The sequence below is a fragment of the Danio rerio genome, chromosome 8 (genome assembly GCF_049306965.1).
Source record: "Danio rerio strain Tuebingen ecotype United States chromosome 8, GRCz12tu, whole genome shotgun sequence".
Lineage (NCBI taxonomy): Eukaryota > Metazoa > Chordata > Actinopteri > Cypriniformes > Danionidae > Danio > Danio rerio.
Window position 1 is genome coordinate 56,750,404 of NC_133183.1, and position 21,014 is coordinate 56,771,417.

At 37.1% G+C, this 21,014-nt stretch overlaps 1 protein-coding gene and 1 long non-coding RNA gene across 14 annotated transcripts in view; both read left to right on the forward strand.

The window, feature by feature from the left end:
* The window catches only part of LOC141375928 (uncharacterized), a 386,569-nt gene that overhangs the window by 199,991 nt on the left and 165,564 nt on the right, over window positions 1–21,014 (forward strand). The gene's annotated exons all lie outside the window — the stretch shown is intronic.
* Window positions 1–21,014, forward strand: part of espn (espin) — a 150,411-nt gene that overhangs the window by 84,025 nt on the left and 45,372 nt on the right. For 11 of the 13 annotated variants that reach the window (XR_012383783.1, XM_073909711.1, XM_073909710.1 and 8 more), the window contains exon 9: window positions 7,377–7,605. Coding sequence is in view for 10 of the 13 variants with exons in the window: in XM_073909711.1 (XP_073765812.1) it covers window positions 7,377–7,605 (229 nt within the window). In the remaining 3 variants the exon portion in view is untranslated. Of the gene's footprint in view, window positions 1–7,376; window positions 9,170–9,298; window positions 9,900–21,014 lie in introns of those variants that run through there. The other 2 variants (XR_012383784.1, XR_012383785.1) reach the window with 1 other exon arrangement.

Here is a 21,014-nt window from a genome sequence, read left to right on the forward strand (position 1 = left end):
GCAGTTTTTGTTTTTGCGAATCTACCAGAGGCTACTGTGTACGCTTTCTGATGATCACAAATTCCTCTCGCACGTCCTCTTCTCACGTAAATCCTCCAGAGGGCGCAATATACACTTCAGCCGACCAGGCCAGCTTGTTGTACAACCACCCCACCCTACCACCTTCGCTAAACCCAACCGATAGTGTTTTCAAAAGGTATCTAAAGAAGAAAGATATCATGGCTTCGTGATTTCACCATGTTTTCAGCCTGTTATTTTTAGTCATTTATTTTTGCTTTTGTTTTACCTGGTTTCTGGAAACATTCTTCACCAGACTCGAACCCAATTGACACGGTCAATTCCGCCCCACATCCCAAGTCCGCCAGCGTACATGGCTAGCCACTGGGTGAACTGGTAACACTGGAAAAGCCATCTGTATGGAGGTAAACAGTCAGGTGGTAGCACTAAAACGAACAGAAGCCGCCCTGTTGCATTTGTTTTACAGACTGACTATATAATTTGTGATCTCCAGAAATGTAGACAGGGATTCGTATCCACAATGAGCCTGTGTTGGTAGTAAAAAATACAGTACAGTTCTCTTAAAAATGAAAATTCTGTCATCATTTACTAATCGGCTTCCTGTCTTGAACACATTATGTTTCTTGATTGGGAAAAAAAACAGCTATTGACCTCTATAGTTTTTTTTTTTGTTTGTTTCTACAATTGATGTCATTGCATGCTTTTTCCCAACATTCTTCAAAATATCTTTTTTTGGTAGCACTTTAGTTTAAGTAACAGTTCACACCATTTAGTACTGGCTTATTACCTGCCTATTATTAAGATATGAACTGTTTTTTAGCACGTATATAAAGTATGATCTTATTTTGCATCCCCAATTATGGGTACATCATGATACATCATTACAAAATGGCTGCTCCCTCAAAAAGTAAACTATTTAAGGGTATAAAGGGTGGTTTTTGAATAAAGCCCACGTAAAAGTGTAAGTATGTGAGCACTTATTATTGACTGCTTTGTTTTGTTTGTAACAAGGGCTGTTTAACTATTTATTATCTATAGTCTACAAAAATGCTCACCTAATACCACAACCAATATGGTTGCCAAAACAGTAGTCAACAGTAGTTTCCAAAATACTCAACTCCCTTCGCTCTGGATCACGCTGGATTCTCTGTCACACCTGTCACATTACAACACAAATCCATGCAAGGTGTGGCGTCCCAGAGCTAGGATTGCAGTTCAACATTTATTGTACACATATTGAGCCACTGGGTAAACAGCGCTGAGTGTTTTCTTTGTTTTGCTATGCGAGCTTGACAACCGGATCCTGGAAGTATTATGTTTTGCCTGTGAGCTTTCCAATTACTCAACACTGATTTGTTTCCTATAAATGAAGAATGACTTACATAAAAGTATTTTTATTTACAATATAAATAAGGGTATTTAATTTGTTATTGAAAATTTTTAAATGGAACTTGTGCAGTTATTTGTTCTTCCATTCATTAAAAATCAATATTTTAGGCCTTAAAGTGTGTTAAATTCGCTGTTCTAGGTCTTAAATATTTTTGCACAGGTCTTTTTTTCCCGATGTCCATGTAACGCTACATTTAATGCTCATTTAAAATCTTTTTTGTTGTTGTTGCTCGGTTTTTGTGGTGCTGTAGTTCTTTATTTCACTAGTCCTAGTGTAATTTGCAGTGTTACAACTACAAATGTGACCAACATGCAATAGCCAATCAGCTTTCTGTTATTTAATGTGACGTCATCGCTGTGTTTGCGGAGGATTGCTTTCGGTGCACACGACATGATTTCGACTGGCAGCTTTAACAGATTTCAGGTGAATAGTTCGAAAGGCAAAAGTATGAATCAGCCTTAAGATGTCTGGTGTTTTTTTTTTCTGTAATTCAATTGTACATCTAACCTGTCTTTAGTACTGTTCAATTTAATAATTTTATTTTACCAAAATTTTGTGATTTTGCATTTTCTCTTGCGTGTTTTTAATATTGCGATATAGGTCTTAAATTTAATACTTAATGGTCTTAAAAAGGTCTTAAAAAGTCTTAAATTTGACAATATGATATTTGCAGAAACCCTGTAAAAACATGTTTGATTTTCATTCTTACAGAACAAAAAACAAGTTACCTAGCAAACTTTCCATGCTGTTTATATTTTCAATATTTAGAAATGATGGAGACCATGGTTCTAGTTCTTGTCCATTTTTTTAAAAGAGCAACTTAAACATTCTGCTAAACCTCTCTATTTTATGTAGTAAATACAGTCATACAAGGCTGAATTTCCTATAAGCATTTTCAGCTTGAAGTAAATCATAATGGCTGCTAAAACTAGGCACAATAGCCTAGTGGTTAAAGGGATAGTTTACCCCAAAATAAAGAAAACGACTCACAATTTCATTAAGTGGTTCAAAACCTTTAAAACGTTTATGCTTCTGTTGAACACAAAAGAAGATGAAGAAAGATGAAAATGTGTAACCATTGAGTTACTAGTGAACTATTCCTTTAAGTACAACGCCAAATCAGAAAAAGATGCGAAAACGCTAATAAAAAAAAAAGAATGGAGTGATTTCCAAATTTACTTTGACTTATAATTCAATGAAGACAATACAACAAGCATTATTTCTAGATATGTTCTTTTATATACGTGTACATATTCTGTTTAATACAAAAGGAGATGTTTTGAAGAAAGGTGAAAACCTGTAACCATTGACTATCATGGTAGAAAAACAAATATTGTGGAAGTCAATGGTTACAAGATTCTTATCTTTCTTCGAAATGCTGTATCTCCTTTTGTGTTTTACAGAACAAAGAAAGTCAAAACGGGTTAAAAACAAGTCAAGGGGTAATAAATGATGACAGAATTTTCAGTTTTGGGTGAACTATTCCTTTAAGCACATCGCCAAATCAGAAAAAAGATGTGACAGTATGGAAAACGCATACAGAAAAAGAAAGAAGTGATTTATAAATTCACTTTTACTTCAATGTAGACAATACAACAAGCATTATACATATATATATATATATATATATACATACATACATATATATATATATATATATATATATATATGTGTGTGTGTGTGTGTGTGTGTGTGTGTGTGTTTGTGTGTGTGTGTGTGTGTGTTCCTAGTATACAGTTGAGGTCAGAATTATTAGCCTCCCCTTTGATATATATATATATTTTTTTTTCTTTTTGTAAATATTTCCCAAATGATGTTTATCAGAGCAAGGAAATTTTCACAGTATGTCTGATAATGTTTTTTTCTTCTGGAGAAAGTCTTATTTGTTTTATTTCAGCTAGAATAAAAGCAGTTTTTAATTCTTTTTAAATCCATTTCAGCTATATTTTAAGCCACCTTTAAATATATTATTTCGATAGTCTAAAGAACAAACCATCATAACACAATAACTTGCCTAATCATCCTAACCTGCCTAGTTAACTTAATTAATCTAGTTAAGCCTTTAAATGTCACTGTAAGCTGTATAGAAGTGTCTTGAAAAATATCTTGTCAAATATTATTTACTGTCATCATGACAAAGATAAAATAAATCAGTTATTAAAAATGAGTTATTAAAACTATTATATTTAGAAATGTGTTGAAAAAATCTCTCTGTTAAACAGAAATTGGAGAAAGATACAAACAGAGGGGCTAATGATTCTGACTTCAACTGTACATACATAATCATTTGAATAACATGTAATAATTCATCTAACGTTTCTTTTGTTTACATTGCACTGAAAGCCACGCACATCTCTCACCACTACAGCGTGAGATCATTTCTCATGGCACCTGAAGGGAGCAAGTGCGTCGATCCGCTCTACAAGCCGTGCGTACATCGCCCCCAATATGCGCATGTCTTCATTGGAAATAATGAACTTGCACACAAAAAAGACGTGATATGTACACGTGCTATATTGCGTATTGGCTTCTGTAAATACTTTAAACTAGCACACAGTTGGCATAAATTTGTTTAGTTGCAGCAGTTTCATTCCGAACAACAGAAACGCGGCGTTGAGACGTCTTTACGGTTATTCATTCATTCATTTATTTTCTTGTCGGCTTAGTCCCTTTATTAATCCCGGGTCACCACAGCGGAATGACCGCCAACTTATCCAGCACGTTTTTAAGCAGCGGATGCCCTTCCAGCCGCAACCCATCTCTAGGAAACATCCACACACACTCATTCACACACACACACTCAAACTACGGACAATATAGGCTACCCAATTCACCTGAGCACCCGGAGGAAACCCACGCGAATGGAGGGAGAACATGCAAACTCCACACAAAAGCATCAACTGAGCCGAGGCTCAAACCAGCGACCTTTTTGCTGTGAGGCGACAGCACTAAGTACTGCGCCACTACATCGCCAGCTTTAAGATTAATTAATCGTAATGAATTAAAGCACGTTTAGTAGTGATATCGGCTATTCATTGCATCCCTATTGACGATATCAGTGCATTGTACAAAAGACCTTTTCTACAAACATTCGGCTTTCTGTGCAGCCTTCAACTGCAGCTCGTGCTGTATTGAACAGATGCACGTCACTTCATAATTATAGCCATTTATGGACTGAACTAAATTTATTTTTGATGTCTTGGTCACACTATTTAGAGGGCCGGAACGAATAGCCTCGGGGGCCAGGTTTGGCCCGCGGGCTAACAATCGAACAGCCCTGGACTAGGCCGTTGTTTTATGCTGTTTTTGTACCAAATCTTAATTACAATCACCTGTTGACATCACCTGTTTTTAATCACATCATTATTTAACCAAGTTACCTGATTACTAGCCCTAAATTGCTCCTGTACCAACTTTTTTTTTTAAGTGTTGCAAGAACCAAAATTGAAATACGTATTTATTTAAAAAAAAATAAAAATTAAAACAATAAAAATGATGAGGAACATATCAAATAATGTTTGTTGTTTTGTCTGCAATGAAATACAAGTCAAAGTCACTTTATAAATCACTACTCTTTTTTTATTAGCATTTTCCATACTGTCCCAACTTTTTCTGATTTGTGGTTGTATTAATAAGCAGTTAATAAGTCGTTTATTAAGCTAAAAGTCTTGGTCAATGTTTTTTTTAATGACATAAATTGTACATAACAATAAATGTGACCAAAAATTCTATTAATTTCGATTAATTCTGATTCATTTTAGCAGAAGCACTTAACACTTACATTACTGAAAACTCCATGTTCATTTCTATGTCAACAATTGTGTCATTAGCATCCATTTAATTGACACTAAAGTATTTTACGAACACATTTGAGAACACATGTCGATATTCACTTCTCTGCGAATGAATTCTCCAGTTTCCGTTGGCGAGAACTTGCATAATGTGAGCTAGCGGGAACATAATTAGCAAGATATCAGCATTAGAAGTGGCCCCTTTCTACTATCCGATCTAATCTTCATTGAGCCAATTAGATGCCCAGTGGGGCGTCTGGCCACTTGATGGAACCAGATGGTACTCCACATGTCCCTCTGGGTAATGACCCATTATCGCGGACATGCATGGGACATGAAATGCACCATATGCTGGAGATAGTGATGATGAGGAGGCGGAGAGGGGGGATAACAGGCACGCGTGCGGCACGAGTCCAGGAGGAGGGGGTGTATAGGGTGAAAGGTCAGGGCTTGTTTACTTGGCATCAGTGGTAAGAGGCGGGTGGTCCCTAGAGATGCTAATTGTGAAGGATTGCGGCTCTTAGCTTAGCAGATGTTCTGTCATTCCAGCAAACCACTGAGTTAGAGCTAATTGTGTATTCATTACAAGCTGCAGTGCATATGGTGTGGCCCACTGGGAGGTGTATTGGTCAGATTATGCCATTTTGGGAAGTATATTAATCATGTTGTTCAGTCTGTGAACATTTAAGTATTCAGAATTGATGGAATTTTAAAAATGGTAATCATACAATGACAGAACTTTCATTAAATGCTTGAAAAAGCTGCTATAGAAGGCATCGCAAAAAAGTGCTACTGTGTGGTATATGGTCAAATTGTTTCTACATGTAGACATTTTAAAATAAATTGTTAAGCATGGATACATTTTGATTTATGACAAGTGCTGCACACTTCTTTCTGTGCCTCAGTGCGCTCTGTCAGATTTGAAATTTAGTTGTTGAATTTTAGCAGTGTGATTACGCTTCAGGGATCTGCCAAGGCTGATCACACCGGTGTGATTGTACAGTTGAAGTCAGAATTATTAGCCCCCCTGACTTATTAGCAACCCTGTTTGTTTTTTCCCCAATTTATGTTTAATGGAGGCAATATTGTTTCAGCTCATTTCTAAGCATAATAGTTTAATAACTTATTTCTAATAACTGATTTATTTTATCTTTGTGATGATGACAGTAAATAATATTTGACTAGAAATTTTTCTATTTTTCTAAACACTTCTATACAGCTTAAAGTGACATTTAAAGGCTTAACTAAGTTAAAAATTTGCAAGAAAAAAATTAGCTTAAAGGGGCTAATAATTTTGTCCCAAAAAAAAAATTTTTTTTAATAAAAAACTGCTTTTATTCTAGCCGAAATAAAAAAATAAGACTTTCTCCAGAAGAAAAATTTTTATCAGACATACTGTGAAAATTTCCTTGCTCTGTTAAAAAAATTTTGAGAAATATTTAAAAAATAAATAAATAAATAAAAAGGGAGCTAATAATTCTGACTTCAACTGTACATGTGTGTGATATAAGGTAAAATGTTTTCTAGAAAGAGATATTGAAATGCAACCTAGAAATTGATTTGAAATGCCAGAGGAACACATTGGCTGAACATATTGAAGTCACACGATTTTTAATTTGCTTCAAGAATTAAAAGATACTTGGAACAAACAACTAGGGTGAGTCATGTAATACCGGGTCTACTGAATTTCTTTCAACCCCTCATTTTTTTTTGTCTTTCTAAATGTAAAAATGGGAATCATACAATGACAAAGCATTAATAACACTTTCACACGTGAGTTTTAAATACTTTATAAACAGTTGTTTTTGTGACCACTATTAAGAATCCTCTTTCTGTAAATATTGACAAAATGTTCTGATCATATTGTGAAATTTTTAATACACTGATTCTCAAATATGTGAAAGAACATATATATTTTTTCAACAGCTAACCCTAACCCTGATAATGATTGTATTATCTGTTATATAACGGGTAATGGCCGCCGCCATTGTTGCTAGAAGGGATAAAGCTGCAATCGGAAGTTAATGAGAAGTATTTTATTATTTATTAAATTACGCAACATTTTAATTTATTAACGTCTACCCCTACCTCAACCCTCCAACCAATGCCAAAGGGTTTACCTACTTTTTCTGTCAACTGTATATGCAGTGTTCCACATTAACCTGCTTTCTCTGCAGGGTTCTGCACTGTTGGAGGAGGCGGCAGACACAGCACCTGCCCCAGAGAATGGAACGGGAACCACAGAAGATCTACCGCTTCCTCCACCTCCACCTCCTCCACCTGCAAGCACCTTTATCCCGGCTCCACCTCCTCCTCCACCTCTTCCATCAGAGCTGCCCCCTCCTCCCCCACCCTCCACCACCACACCGGCCGCTGCCCAACGGCGCATGTCTTCATCCTCCAACAGTGAGTACTGACACCATCACATGCAAAACTCCCCGCGTAACTCTCTCTTTTACCCTCATATATTTCCCTGGGAAGTGAATAAGGGTGTAAAGCATGTCAAGGGGTTATACATTACATATTTTTAGTACCAGAATGCTGTCAATACGAAAGCCTTTTCTTTCTTCTTTTCTTCAAAAAGAAGCCTTCTGTTATGGTTACGCTCTTGCTATTTTCAATGCCTTTCAGTTGCTTTGAAGTAGTCTGAAATGGAAGTTGATTGGATACCCAATTGATCTATCTATTTGCAAATACTTGTCAAAATAGGAGAACATTTGGGGGAAAGACTTGATTTTGTCCATTGGAAATTGATTGGATCATTATTGTTTGCTATTGTTGGACCTTGTACGAGTGAGAATTAGTTTGAAGAGGTCAACAGAGAAGATTTGTTTTTGCAAAGGGAGGAAAAGCAATTTTAATTAAGGAATACAAAGGCCAAAGATAGTTGTGGGCACAGACTATTCATTAAAACTGCTGTACTTGATGAAATAATTGACCCTTTGCTAAGCCACACCCAAAAACCGCCACTTACCAATCGTGGCTTAGCAACCGTAGCTACGCGCAGGAGCTCTGTCAAGCTTTCCAGTGAGGGAAACAGGCCAAAGCGCCGTGCATATGGATTATGCAAATCTGATACCCGGTATCCTAAAAGTTTGGACGGGATGGTGGAATTTTTTTCCCTTTTCAAAACCAAAACCCCAAGAGGAGAAATGCCAATGTGGATCAAGCTGTGTGAGGGGCGCTATAGGAGCGGAGTTAAGTTGGTTTTGTTTTGATATTCCTGACACATTCAGTGATAGACGGCAATAACTCACACACCTCTTACCTTAAACAGATCTAAACAGTGTTTCCTACAAAAATACAAAGCAGGTTATGTTTCACAGTTGTCTTTTTTTCCCCCAGCTTGATTATGAGCACTGCTCCGTTTAAGCCCTCGCAATAGTAACTTAGTCATACTAATAGCGAATAGGTCATGAGTTACTGATCTGGTAAATATGAATCTGCGAATCTGTTGCTAACTTTACTAAAGTTCATATCTTCATCTGTTTCAAGCTATGAATATTTGAAATTACAAATCAACAGAACAAAACCGAGATATGATCACAAACTAAGCACTTGCGATCAATATACTTTACCCGCAGCTGTTTTTCAGTCATTTATAAAGAGCACACAAACACACTGACAGTGATAAGTAACTTACTGTACATTGTTATGGGTCAATGATGCTAATATTCGGCACAAATTTCGCCTTTCTGCCTATTCTTTCTATGAATGAATGATGTAGAAGCACTGTCCATGCGTGTTTCCCTTGTCGGTTAGTAACGCTATATTTTATTGCACAACAATCAATCTATCAGGCTTTTCAGCTAAACATAGACAAATCACGGTTTAATTTGTTATTATTAGATTGTTTTTAGATTTCACCTGTCCTGCTGAGCATGAGCTGTTGAATGTTTAGCGTATGAGGCGACTAGGCTAAGCTAGCTTCAATTTTGATTGAATTGTTCTCTAATCAGTTGCCTTTTATGTCGTGAATATACCCCCGTAATGCATACAGCAGTCCTTTTTTGTCTTGCTTTCTCAGATATCTTACCTGTTCGCCAAAAACGACTAATTATAAGCCTGGGAATGTTTGACACTGGCACATACACATTAGAAAAGCCAGGCACGAAAGCTTGACAGGCTTAGCAACAGTAACTAAGGAGGGCGGGGCTTAGCGAAGGGTCAATCGTCCGTTTTGATCATTTATGGTGATATCAAGGTGAATCTAAAGGGGTGGTCCACCCAAAAATGAAAGTGTGATGACTTTTTCACTCACCCTCAAGTGGTTCCAAATATTTATGAGTTTCTTTCTTCTGTTGAACAGTTAAAAATATATTTTGAAGAAAGAATCTGTAACCATTGATTTCTCCGGAATATCTTTTGTGTTCAACAGAAGAAAGAAAGAAAGAAAGAAAGAAAGAAAGAAAGAAAGAAAGAAAGAAAGAAAGAAAGAAAGAAAGAAAGAAACAAAGAAAGAAAGAAACAAAGAAAGAAAGAAAAAGATTGATCAATGGATGGATGGATGAATGAATGAATAGACGGATTGAACAATGATGGATAAAGAAGGAAGGAAGGAAGGATGGATGGATGGATGGATGGATGAATGGATAGACAGATTGAACAATGATGGATAAAGAAAGAAAGAAAGAAAGAAAGAAAGAAAGAAAGAAAGAAAGAAAGAAAGAAAGAAAGAAAGAAAGAGATTGGGACAGGTCGAGATAGAGAAAATGATGACAGAATTTTCATATTTTTGAAGAAGCATCCCTAGAAGCTGGTACACTACAATTATTATTTTTTTTTTACATTTATTATAGCTGAGTAAGAATACTTGCTATTTAATAGGACGTGAAAATGATTTTAGTTCTAGGAACCATTTTGAAGTATTAACTAAATTAGATTCTACTTTTGTGCATTGACTTTTTTACTGTACAAATAAGAAATACTAATATTTCTATAAAAGTCTTTACAATTAAGTGGTTTTATTGGTTACAAAAACCATAAACAGTGAGGGTCCTAAATATTTATGACCATAAGAAAACAGGTAACAACTGATGTGCATCTGTTAAAGTTGGAGATGCCCTGAGAAAGTAGACAAAATGTTCGTATGGATGCTCTGAAAAGAAAGCCACACCCTCTAGTAAAGGAGCGAATGATTCTCTGGGGGAGGGGCTCGATGTTCAGTTAAAGTCAGAATTATTTGCCCCGCTGTTTATTTTTTTCCCCAATTTCTATTTAACGGAGAGAAGATTTTTTCAACACATTTCTAAACATAATAGTTTTAATAACTTATTTTTAATAACTGATTTATTTTATCTGTGCCATGATGACAGTATATTTGACTAGATATATTTCAAGACATTTCTGTACAGCTTAAAGTGACATTTAAAGGCCTAACTAGGTTAATTAGGTTAAGTAGGCAGGTTAGGGTAATTAGGCAAGTTATTGTATAACAATGGTTTGTTCTGTAGTGTCCAATGTTCAGATGGATCCAAGTGCAAGTGATAGAATATTTATTGACACAGTCAAGATAAATGTAACAGAGAGTGTGGTGCTAGGACTAGGAGAAACCAGAGCAGGGATCAGACGGGAAAACAGGGTCCAGTGGTAACTCCGGACGGTCCTGAGCACAGACAAATGAACACATAAGCACACGTAACGAACTGACAAGGAAACACAGAAACCGTCGCACATATATAGGCGCGATAATGAGCCTCAGCTGGCGAACTAATCAAACCAACTGAGTGCCTTCATAACACGTGACCAAAGCAAATACACGTGGGCAACAAAAACAAAACAAACTCACATGATCAAACACACACTCTGGAAGAGTGCACAAACCTGCAACCGTGACATGTAGACTATCGGAAATAAAGCTTAAAGGGGCTAATTATTTTGTCCTTAAAATGGTGTTTAAAAAATTTAAAACTGCTTTTATTCTAGCCAAAATAAAACAAATAAGAAAAAACATTATCGGACATACTGTGAAAATTTCCCTATTCTGTTAAACATCATTTAGGAAATATTTAATAAAGAAAAAAATCTCAAAGAGGGGCTAATAATTCGGACTTCAACTGTATGTTCTTAAGTGATGGTGCAAATGCATCCTTAAAAATGATTCAGGGAAAATAAGTTCTCAAGAATTCGGGCCTGGTGGCTAATTACTATAACTGACTTCCTATAACTAACATGTATGAAAGTCCCTAAACGCAATGTCTGCCAGCCTAGATCCTGCTGTAAATTCTGTAACCTCTTTGATTCCACTCAAACCACATACAGTGGCTTGTGACATCAGTCTCTGCAGCATTGAGCTTCAGTTGAAAGCCGGAGGCGATTGTAGAATCTGTTGGGACCTCATGTGAAATTCCACAGGGGGCCCTCCATCCAGTATGCATCACCTTTATTTAACAAATAATAATACGCTAACAAAATAATATGGAAAATAGGCATTTTAAATTTCAATCTACTGTTGAAGTCAGAATTATTAGTTCCCATTTTTTTTCCCAAGTGGTGTTTAACAGAGCAAGGAAATTTTCACAGTATGTCTGATAATATTTTTCTTCTTGAGAAAGTCTGATTTGTTTTATTTTGGCTAGAATAAAAGCAGTTTTAAATTTTTTAAACACCATTTTAAGGTCAATATTATTAGCCCCTTTAAGCTATATATATATATATATTTTTTTTTTCCACAGAACAAACCATTATTATACAATAACTTGCCTAATTACCCTAACCTGCCTAGTTCACCTTATTAACCTAGTTAAGCCTTTAAATGTCACTTAAGCTGTCAATTAAGCTTTATAGAAGTGTCTTGAAAAATATCTAGTCAAATATTATTTACTGTCTTCATGGCATAGATAAAATAAATCAGTTATTAGAAATGAGTTATTAAAACTATTATGTTTAGAAATGTGTTGACAAAATCTTCTCTCTGTTAAACAGAAATTGGGGAAAAAAATAAACTCGGGGGCTAATAATTCTGACTTCAACTGTATATATTAACTATTATTAGATTGAATTTACAGAAATGGTACTATATCTTGATATTAAATGATTTATATTTAAATATAAGATCCAGGCCTACTCTCATACCGGTCATGGCATCAATTCTACCCCAAATGTGATGGCCCCCCCAAACCCCCAAATCAAATCATCATCCTGATTCTTATTAAAAACACCAAGCAGAACTACTTGTTTATTTACGCACTCCTATTTTTAATTTCCATGTCTTTATGCTGAATTTAGACTACTGCCCTCTGCTGGTAACAGTAACTCTATATCTTGCATGTGCAGATCATATGTGGTAGCCAGCCACTGACTTTCAAATGAACAGCTATGTGCAGTAGCAGACCACTTAAAACCTATTTAACTTTAGGGGATAGTTAGTCATAAGAGGCCACAAGAGTGACAGCAGCCATTAACAATGCTACAGAGATGACCACTGCTCAGCTTTATGCAAATAACAGAGCATAATGAGCAGCAGTGTGCGGTGAGTACAAATGGGAGTGTAGACAGTGATCTATTACCTGTTACAGTAAACCCAAAAGTGAGATTAAAGTTAACCCAAAGTTAGATTTGGTCACTGAAATAAACCCCTAAATGATGCAAACACCTTCAAAGATATCTATGTGAAGATATGTATTTGGCTGACCTTATTTACATGTAAAATAATACTTCAGGGTACGGCTGCACAATATATGTTTTCAGCATTGATGTTGCAATGTGCTTTCACAATAGTCACATTGCAGGATATGCAATGTTGGGTCTAAATTATAGTCACTGCAGAGCTGAACCATAATAGTGTGTAAAACATTTGGGCACAAGAAATGATGACGTCAAGAGGTGTAACAAAAATTTATTGTATTTAAGTATTTTTATGACTTAAGGCTGATTTATACTTCTGCGTCAAGTGACCGGCGTAACCCACGGCGCATGCAACGCGCGTAGCTGTGCATACTTCTGCACACTGTCTCTGTTGGTCTGCATTAACACTTCCGAAACACTAGTTGGCAGTGAGGTGTAAATGTTCCTCTGTGTCGAGTTTCTTCGCTGTTGTTTTGCTTTTCCTGAACACTTCCGGGATGTACAAGTGGCTCAAACTCGCTCATTTTGAGGCAGGAACTGGCGGACGTGCAGCAACTTTAACTATGAGGTAAACACAAAACAAAACTTTCCATCCGGAGCTACTTCACGGTACTCCACACTTGTAAACAATCGCTCCATTAGGCTCGCACCATTCACGCGGCTCTCGGCCCCGCCCAGACTCGTCAGCGCTACCAAGCCGACCAATCACAGAGTTTACGCTACGCGTCGTTGCGACGTGTAGTTAAGTTTTTTGAAAGGTGCACATCAGCGATGCCGACGGCCACGGCGAAGGGCTATGCGTCAGCACTGTAGCATTCGCCAGCGATTGACGCAGAAGTATAAATCAGCCTTAAGACTATACATTACCCAGGGCCGGAGTGGGACTCCTTTATAGCCCTGGAGTTTCAACCCTTAGATCGGCCCACCTCAGTTCACGACTGACTATATTAAAATAAGGTCATTTCCAATTCAGTTTCTAATTACACTATCACGAAAACAGCTGCTTTAGAACTTTAAATGTTCATCAACCTTACAGTTTTATATGTCTTCACAATATAAATAAAAAAAAAAGAAATACTCATGTGACGATTGAACACGGATCGACGACGTTGTAACGCAGTGGCTGACCACTGGACCACAATGGTGCTGTTATGCTTGTATGGCCGGAATAATAGTTCCATCATCATTACCCTGCAGGCTGCATTTTGCTCATGGGGCTGCGAGACAATAAATAAGAAGAGCGGAGCTGCAGCAAGATAATTAATAAAAAGAGTGAGGCTATATGGTCAAATAAATAAGTAAATTAAAAAAAAAGTGTGACTGCTGAGAGAGCAAGCAGCTAGACACACCAAAACGGACCGGCCCAACGGAAACTCTCCCGGTCCTCCCGATTGGCCAATCCGGGCCTGACACTACCTGACAAAAGTCTTTTTGTCGATCCCAGTTTTAAGAGCAACAAATAACAAGTTGATGTCTAGTCGATCATTTTCATCACAAATACTGCACAAGGCCTTGAGTCATTTAATTATCTTTTTTTCACTTGGAAGTGAACTGAATGTGGGTGGTGTTAAACTGAAAACTGAATAGTGACGTTTCACACGTTTTATGTTTGTAGCTACATGTTTGTTTGTTTTAATCCATGACTGACCCATAACGTTATATGGCATAAAATAATTAAGGGTCATTCAGAAATGTGATGCTTTATTTTTCGCTATCACCGTTTAATGACGTCATGTTCCAGGAAAGCTGAAATAGTTTGGTGGATGTTTGTCACCGTAACTGTGTTTCCTGGTTTGGTTCCTGGTTTTACAAATTGAGCACTGTTTTTCCAATATTGTGCAGTCGTACTTCAGGGTGAACCTTTAACTCGTTAGACCCTTTATTCGTAGTACGACCACTTTAATGTTCTCCTATGCCTTTTAGGTCAAAGTTTTAGTGTCACAAAGTGACGACAAAATCCTCCATATGCAGTTTGCACACAGTGAGCTATTATGATACTTTTCTTTAGCCTTTTTTTATTATAGCCAGTTGATATGTGTGTTTGTGTGTGTTTTGAAACCTGATACATTAGTTGACCATTGTGGTTCTATGAGAAATATCAACAATTGAGTATATGCAATGTCCACAAACAGATGAGGATTCATTAGGCCATAATGTTAAGACTTAAGGCTTTAAATTGAGAGATTTTCTCGATGGCCTAGTCAGTAGTACATTTAAAACATCCTGAAAGAGTAATGTTGAGAAAAATCTGACTAAATAGATGCATAGAACTATTGACGGTATCTTTGATGGGCTGGGCGGCACATGGTATTATGCCATGAGATTCAATGTTCATTTTCCAAGGGTGGTGCAAAGGTACAGGGAACAAGGGAACAATGAATAAAAAATTACCCTCTAGTCATTGCACATCGGTTGGGTTTAAGTCAGTTTAAGCCCATTTATTTAATTTTATTATTTTTTTTTTTTTTAATTTAATCATTTTTTTTTTCATAAAAAAAGAGTGGATGTCCATCTTTTTTATTGAGCTTAATTAGTTCCAGATATTTTTTGTATGCAATTTTTGGTATAACCAAATTAATGTTAGTTGTATCGTCATGAATATATTTTATGTTTTTGATTTATTATTATTATTATTATTCATTCATTCACTTTCTTTTTGGCTTATTCACTTTATTACCTGGGGTCACCATAGCAATGAACCACCAACTTGTCCAGCATGTTTTTACGCAGCGGATGCCCTTCCAGCCGCAAGTTTGTTATTTTCAACAGGGGTGAGTGGCTTGCGCACGCAAGCGGCATAACATGCTCATGCCTTCCAGACACACCCAGTTGAAAGTATGCACATGAATCACATGACAAGCAAGGACCGGTCAGCTTCAGCTTGTATGGAATATATACATTTAAGTAGGCTATCTCAGACAAACACAGACCACCCAAACACTGCAGCCTACGAACCACCAGCCATGAGTTGCCTAGCAACCTACGAACCACCGGTCCGCATTAAAATTGGCAAGCGTTGACCGGTCCCCTGTGACAGAAAGGTTGGGGACCACTGAGCTAATACTTATGTTTGTAATATTAGAATTGTTTGTGAAACAAAAATCATCTCATGCAGATTTTTATAACTCTGAATTCGCATCTCATTTCGGAGGTTGCTACTGCCCTCCAGTGGTCGCATTTTTGGCCACGCCCACATATACTGAGGCAGCCTTCATGACTGTAATAAAATTTGCTGTGTTTTTCCACCAAGGCAAACTGGAGTGCCGAAATATAACTGGGTAGACAGTGAGCTGGTTTTAGAGACCAAACACAGACATTCCAACACTGAATGCACATTTTAAAAATGCAAATAACTGACAACTAATAACCTATGGTTCAAATAAACAATGTTCACTTAGCATTTTCGTAAATATCTGTAAATATATTTATTTTTTGGATTTAGATCAAGTCAAAAACGTACATGCAGTACAGCAACTTTAAGTCATGGAATATTGCTAGTGGAGAGAAAAAAAGACTAAGGCTGCGTCCGAAACCGCATACTTCCACACTATATAGTACGCTAAAATCAGTATGCGAGCCGAGTAGTATGTCAGAATTCATAGAATTCGAAAATCAGTTGGCAAGAAGTACCCGCATGACTTACTACTTCCGGCGAGATTCTGAAGTGCGCATCCCATGCACGCTGCGCTATCCCATAATGCCCCATGAGAGAATTCATGAATGGAAGTGAGGCGACGCAACTGACGCAGGTAGGTCACGTGACCATGACAAAATGGCGGATGTAGTACGTCCAAAATCCATTCATACTTTTCACATTCATACTGTATAGAACATACTTTTCTAACGGCAGAGTAGTACGTTTAAATTCAAATGCAGTACCTACTGAGTAGTAGGCGGTTTCGGACGCAGCCTAAGAGGAGATAGTGGGAACCACCAAGAAAGAAAGGAGCAGTGATGAAGCAAGGCATCTGTCATCAAATTTAGGGTCTTTTCAAAGTGTAACCTTGAAAAAAAAAGGATTTCTTTGCCATATTGTAAATCATATGAGTCCACTGATTATCTCTATTTTACATTTCCATTTGCGCAAAAGCCACTATCAAGCTCATTTACTGTAGAATAACTACTCAAGAATAGTGTTTCATTTAAAATCAAAGTATTTTAATCGGTTTTAATTCTCAAGTTATTCAAATGTTTCATTTGAAAATATTTGACTCGACTGTTATGAGTTCACTGTTGTCAACTTTCAGTTTAGGTATCAGTGTTTGCTTAGATGTTCAGCCATGGGTGAACGTGCAACCAGTCTTAACATCCAATTTAAAATATTCATGCTGTTTAGTCTGCAATCCTAAACCGTTTATTTGAACCAGATGTTGTGGATATCACTAGACATGTTCATGCTCGGTCCAGCGCTCAATATCATCAAGAGCACAGGATGGCAGAAAACGGCCCCAAGGTAAATCTTATGAAGTTCTAACCTGTTAACATGAGATCTGGCGTCCTCTTCATTCCAAAGTCTACTTACGAATTAATGCCCGTGGGCTATTGTTACTTTGAAAACGGGTTTAGTGTTCTACCATTTACTTAATTGTTCTTCCTCCGAGAGATACTTAACATGTCTTTGGGACAGGACGATATCCGTGATGTGTTGTACATTTCAGTGTTATGTCAGGGAAATGTACTTTATACCTGCTGGTTGTTGAGTTACACTGTTCATTTGCATCTATTGTGGCCTGTGAAAGATAAAACAAGCAGTAAATACATGGGCAGAAAGCTCAACACGCTTGGACACTTGGACTGGAATGAAAGCCCGATTCATTCTTAGTCCCTTATTTATCAGGGGTCGCCATGGTGGAATGAACCACCAACTATTTCTGCATATGTTTTATGCAGCGGATGCCTTTCAAGCCGCAACCCAGTACTGGGAAACACCCATAGACTCGCTCATCCACTATGGCCAATTTTGTTTACCTAATTCGCCTATAGCGCATGTCTTTGGACTGTGGGGGAAACCGGAGCACCTGGAGGAAACCCACACCAACACGGAGAGAACATGCAAACTCCACACAGAAATTCCAACTGGCCCAGCCGGGACTCAAACCTGAGACTGAGACGGGACTAAGCCACCGTGCCACCTATATGGAGAACATTTTTAATGACCTTATTGTCATTTTAGATCTCCAACAAAACATACCTGCAACAATTTACATTACACACAAAAAATGTAGTCTGAGAAACATAATTCCATTAAGCCTGGACAGGGTTTAGTGGTCTTTGTGAAGAAAAGCATTATTATTTTTATTGTTAAATAAAAAACGGTCAAAAGTTTAGAATAGAAAGTGTTTTAAAGGGTTTTCTGCTCACCAAGGCTGCATTTACATATCCGAAATACAAAAATAAAAACAGTAATATTGAGAATATATATATACTGTATAAACGACTTCTTTCAAATTTGAGATATACATATTGTGATGCGGTGGCGCAGTAGGTAGTGCTGTCGCCCTACAGCAAGAAGGACGCTGATTCGAGCCTCGGCTAGATCAGTTGGCGTTTCTGTGTGGAGTTTGCATGTTCTTCTGGTACAGGTAAAATGGGAAAGCTAAATTGTTCGTAGTGTATGAGTGTGAATGAGTGTGTATGGATGTTTCCCAGAGATGGGTTGCGGCTGGAGGGGCATCCACTACGTAAAAAAATGTGCTGGATAGGTTACCGGATCATTTTGCTGCGCCGAACCCCAGATTGATAAAGGGACTAAGCTGAAAAGAAAATGAATGAATCAGAATCAGAAGGAAAGAACCAAACAAAACTGTTAAATATATATATAATTATATATATATATATATATATATATATATATATATATATATATATATATATATATATATATATATATATATATATATATATATATATATATGTTTAACAGTTCTGTCTGGTTCTTGAATCTGATTGGCTGATAGCCATGTGATTCTGCCAGTGAAAGCACTCGACCAGCATCTTCACCCTTCACCCTTGTGTATTACTCCACCCACATACAGCAACAAGAAGAGGACACTCTACAGTTTGACAAATAATATTTCTTTTGTTGGACAACATTATGTACTTTTGAGGCTTTTTTAGTCTTTTAGTTGTTTAGATTCCAACTATGCAGTTTATTTATAAGGATAGTGCCTATTTTTAAATATTTAAATGCGTCGACGGCCATTAGCCTGTCTTTGAGCAAAAATGGTTGATGTTGTTCATCCACAAGATGGCGACAGGATCGCTAAATAAGCCCTAAAAAGACTAAAACATAATTTCTAACTACTGCTGATTAAATCATTATTATACTGTTAAGTGACAATTTAAGTCTATCTCTCTCTTTTGTATGTTGTAATGCTGTTTTTATACCATATAATTGTAGTGTATTAGGTGTGAGATGGGACTCATCAGAAATGCGTGTTGTGTTGGCAGAAAGAAAGAAGAAATGCCCGCATGTGTTTAGCGTTTTTCCTTATCGCAAACACAACAGTAATCTGGTAGTGTTTGCGCTGCTTTTTTCCCTATTATTTATTGTGATATCCTGATTGCAACAGAGAAATACTGGGAAATCTCTGTAGACTGATGGCATTTCATGCCGTTCAGCTTTATAATCCTAAAATGTGAGCAAAATCACCTGTCATCACTTTAGACATTACGCTAGAGAATCATTCACTTACTAGCTCTAAAGTGACGTGTTTTTAAGCAACGGTTTCTGCTGTTCTGACGTCAGCTACAGATGTACAAAAGGGTTTTTAGACTCTCAGTGTTAGATTTTCTTTTTTAAATACAAGATTATGCTGTCGAACTGTCGTATAAACACAATAGTACACTCATAGCAGTGCAATATGACTATATCGTCACAGGTGGGACACTAATGCTGTATTGACACTAGACGTGGAAGAAGTGTCAAGCATGTTAAGTCAATTACATGTAAAGTCAATTCAAAGCCGCGATAAGACATCCTGCGGCATGATATGCGCAAATAATGCGAATGGTGTGGCAAGAACGGCGTGATACACGCGAATGATGTGGAGCGAATTAAGTGTTTTGCACATTTGACGCGCTTAACATGTGAATCAGGCGAACCGATCAAGTTGGAAAATCTGAACTTCAGCGGACATTCACGCTACGTTAACCAATCAGGAGCTTGCTCTTGTGGGGACATGATTATGACGTACCGCCTGTTGTCCCTGTTGTCCCGGGGGAAGTCCTCCTGCACACTCCGACAACAGTTCATCAAACTGGGCTCGGCTCAGTCAGAGGCACCGCTAAAAGCCTCCATCACCCAGGTTAAGTTTCTGGAGGAGTTTTTGAACTCACAGAGCTGGGCGCACATCTGAAAGGATCGAGTGGACTCAGACACAGCTCCAAACGAATCAACGCTGTTTTTCAGCCTTCATAAAGCACATAAACACAGCTATTTTCTCAATAAAATCCGTGCTAGCCATTTAGCAACGAAGCTAGACTCACTGGTCAGACAGAAGCTCTACCCATCACGGGAATCTGTGGCTGTTGGAAAGTGAATTTGACGTGCAAATGAAGTGGATTTGACGCGCGAATGAAGCGAGTAAACTCAAATGTTATCGCGATTGATCCACATGTGAACACAGCATAAGGCAACACATACGCATGCATGCTTCCTACCTCCCACCATATCGTACTGCTACTTTTATGATATTGCTAATATATATATATATATATATATATATATATATATATATATATATATATATATATATATATATATATATATATATATATATATATACATACAGGGCTTTACATTAACTTTTTCAATCACTGGCCACAGTGGCTAGTAGTTTTCCAATGTTACTAGCCACACTGCATTTTCATTAGCCACAATTTTGTTGCTGCGAAAATATATTTTATATGCATAAATTTGACGTTGACATGCTAAAATTACTTGAATTAAATTTTGTGTTATGTCCACATGCGTCCTCATTCCTTTTACTTTTTGTGTGTCGAGTATGAGTTTGCTTAATATGCATAAGCAAATGGGTGATGGTTTCATAGTGTTATATTGCAATTAGTTTTTATTTCACATGATTTTTTAGAGCTCAAAATTAACGATTTACCAAATTTATCTCTATAACCACACTAAACAATTATTATTTTTTAGCCACAAGTTTTTAATGTGTCAAAACAAGCAAAATATAGCTGTATACTATACTTTCTATTTAACAAATCATTTCTTAAAATAGAAAGAACAG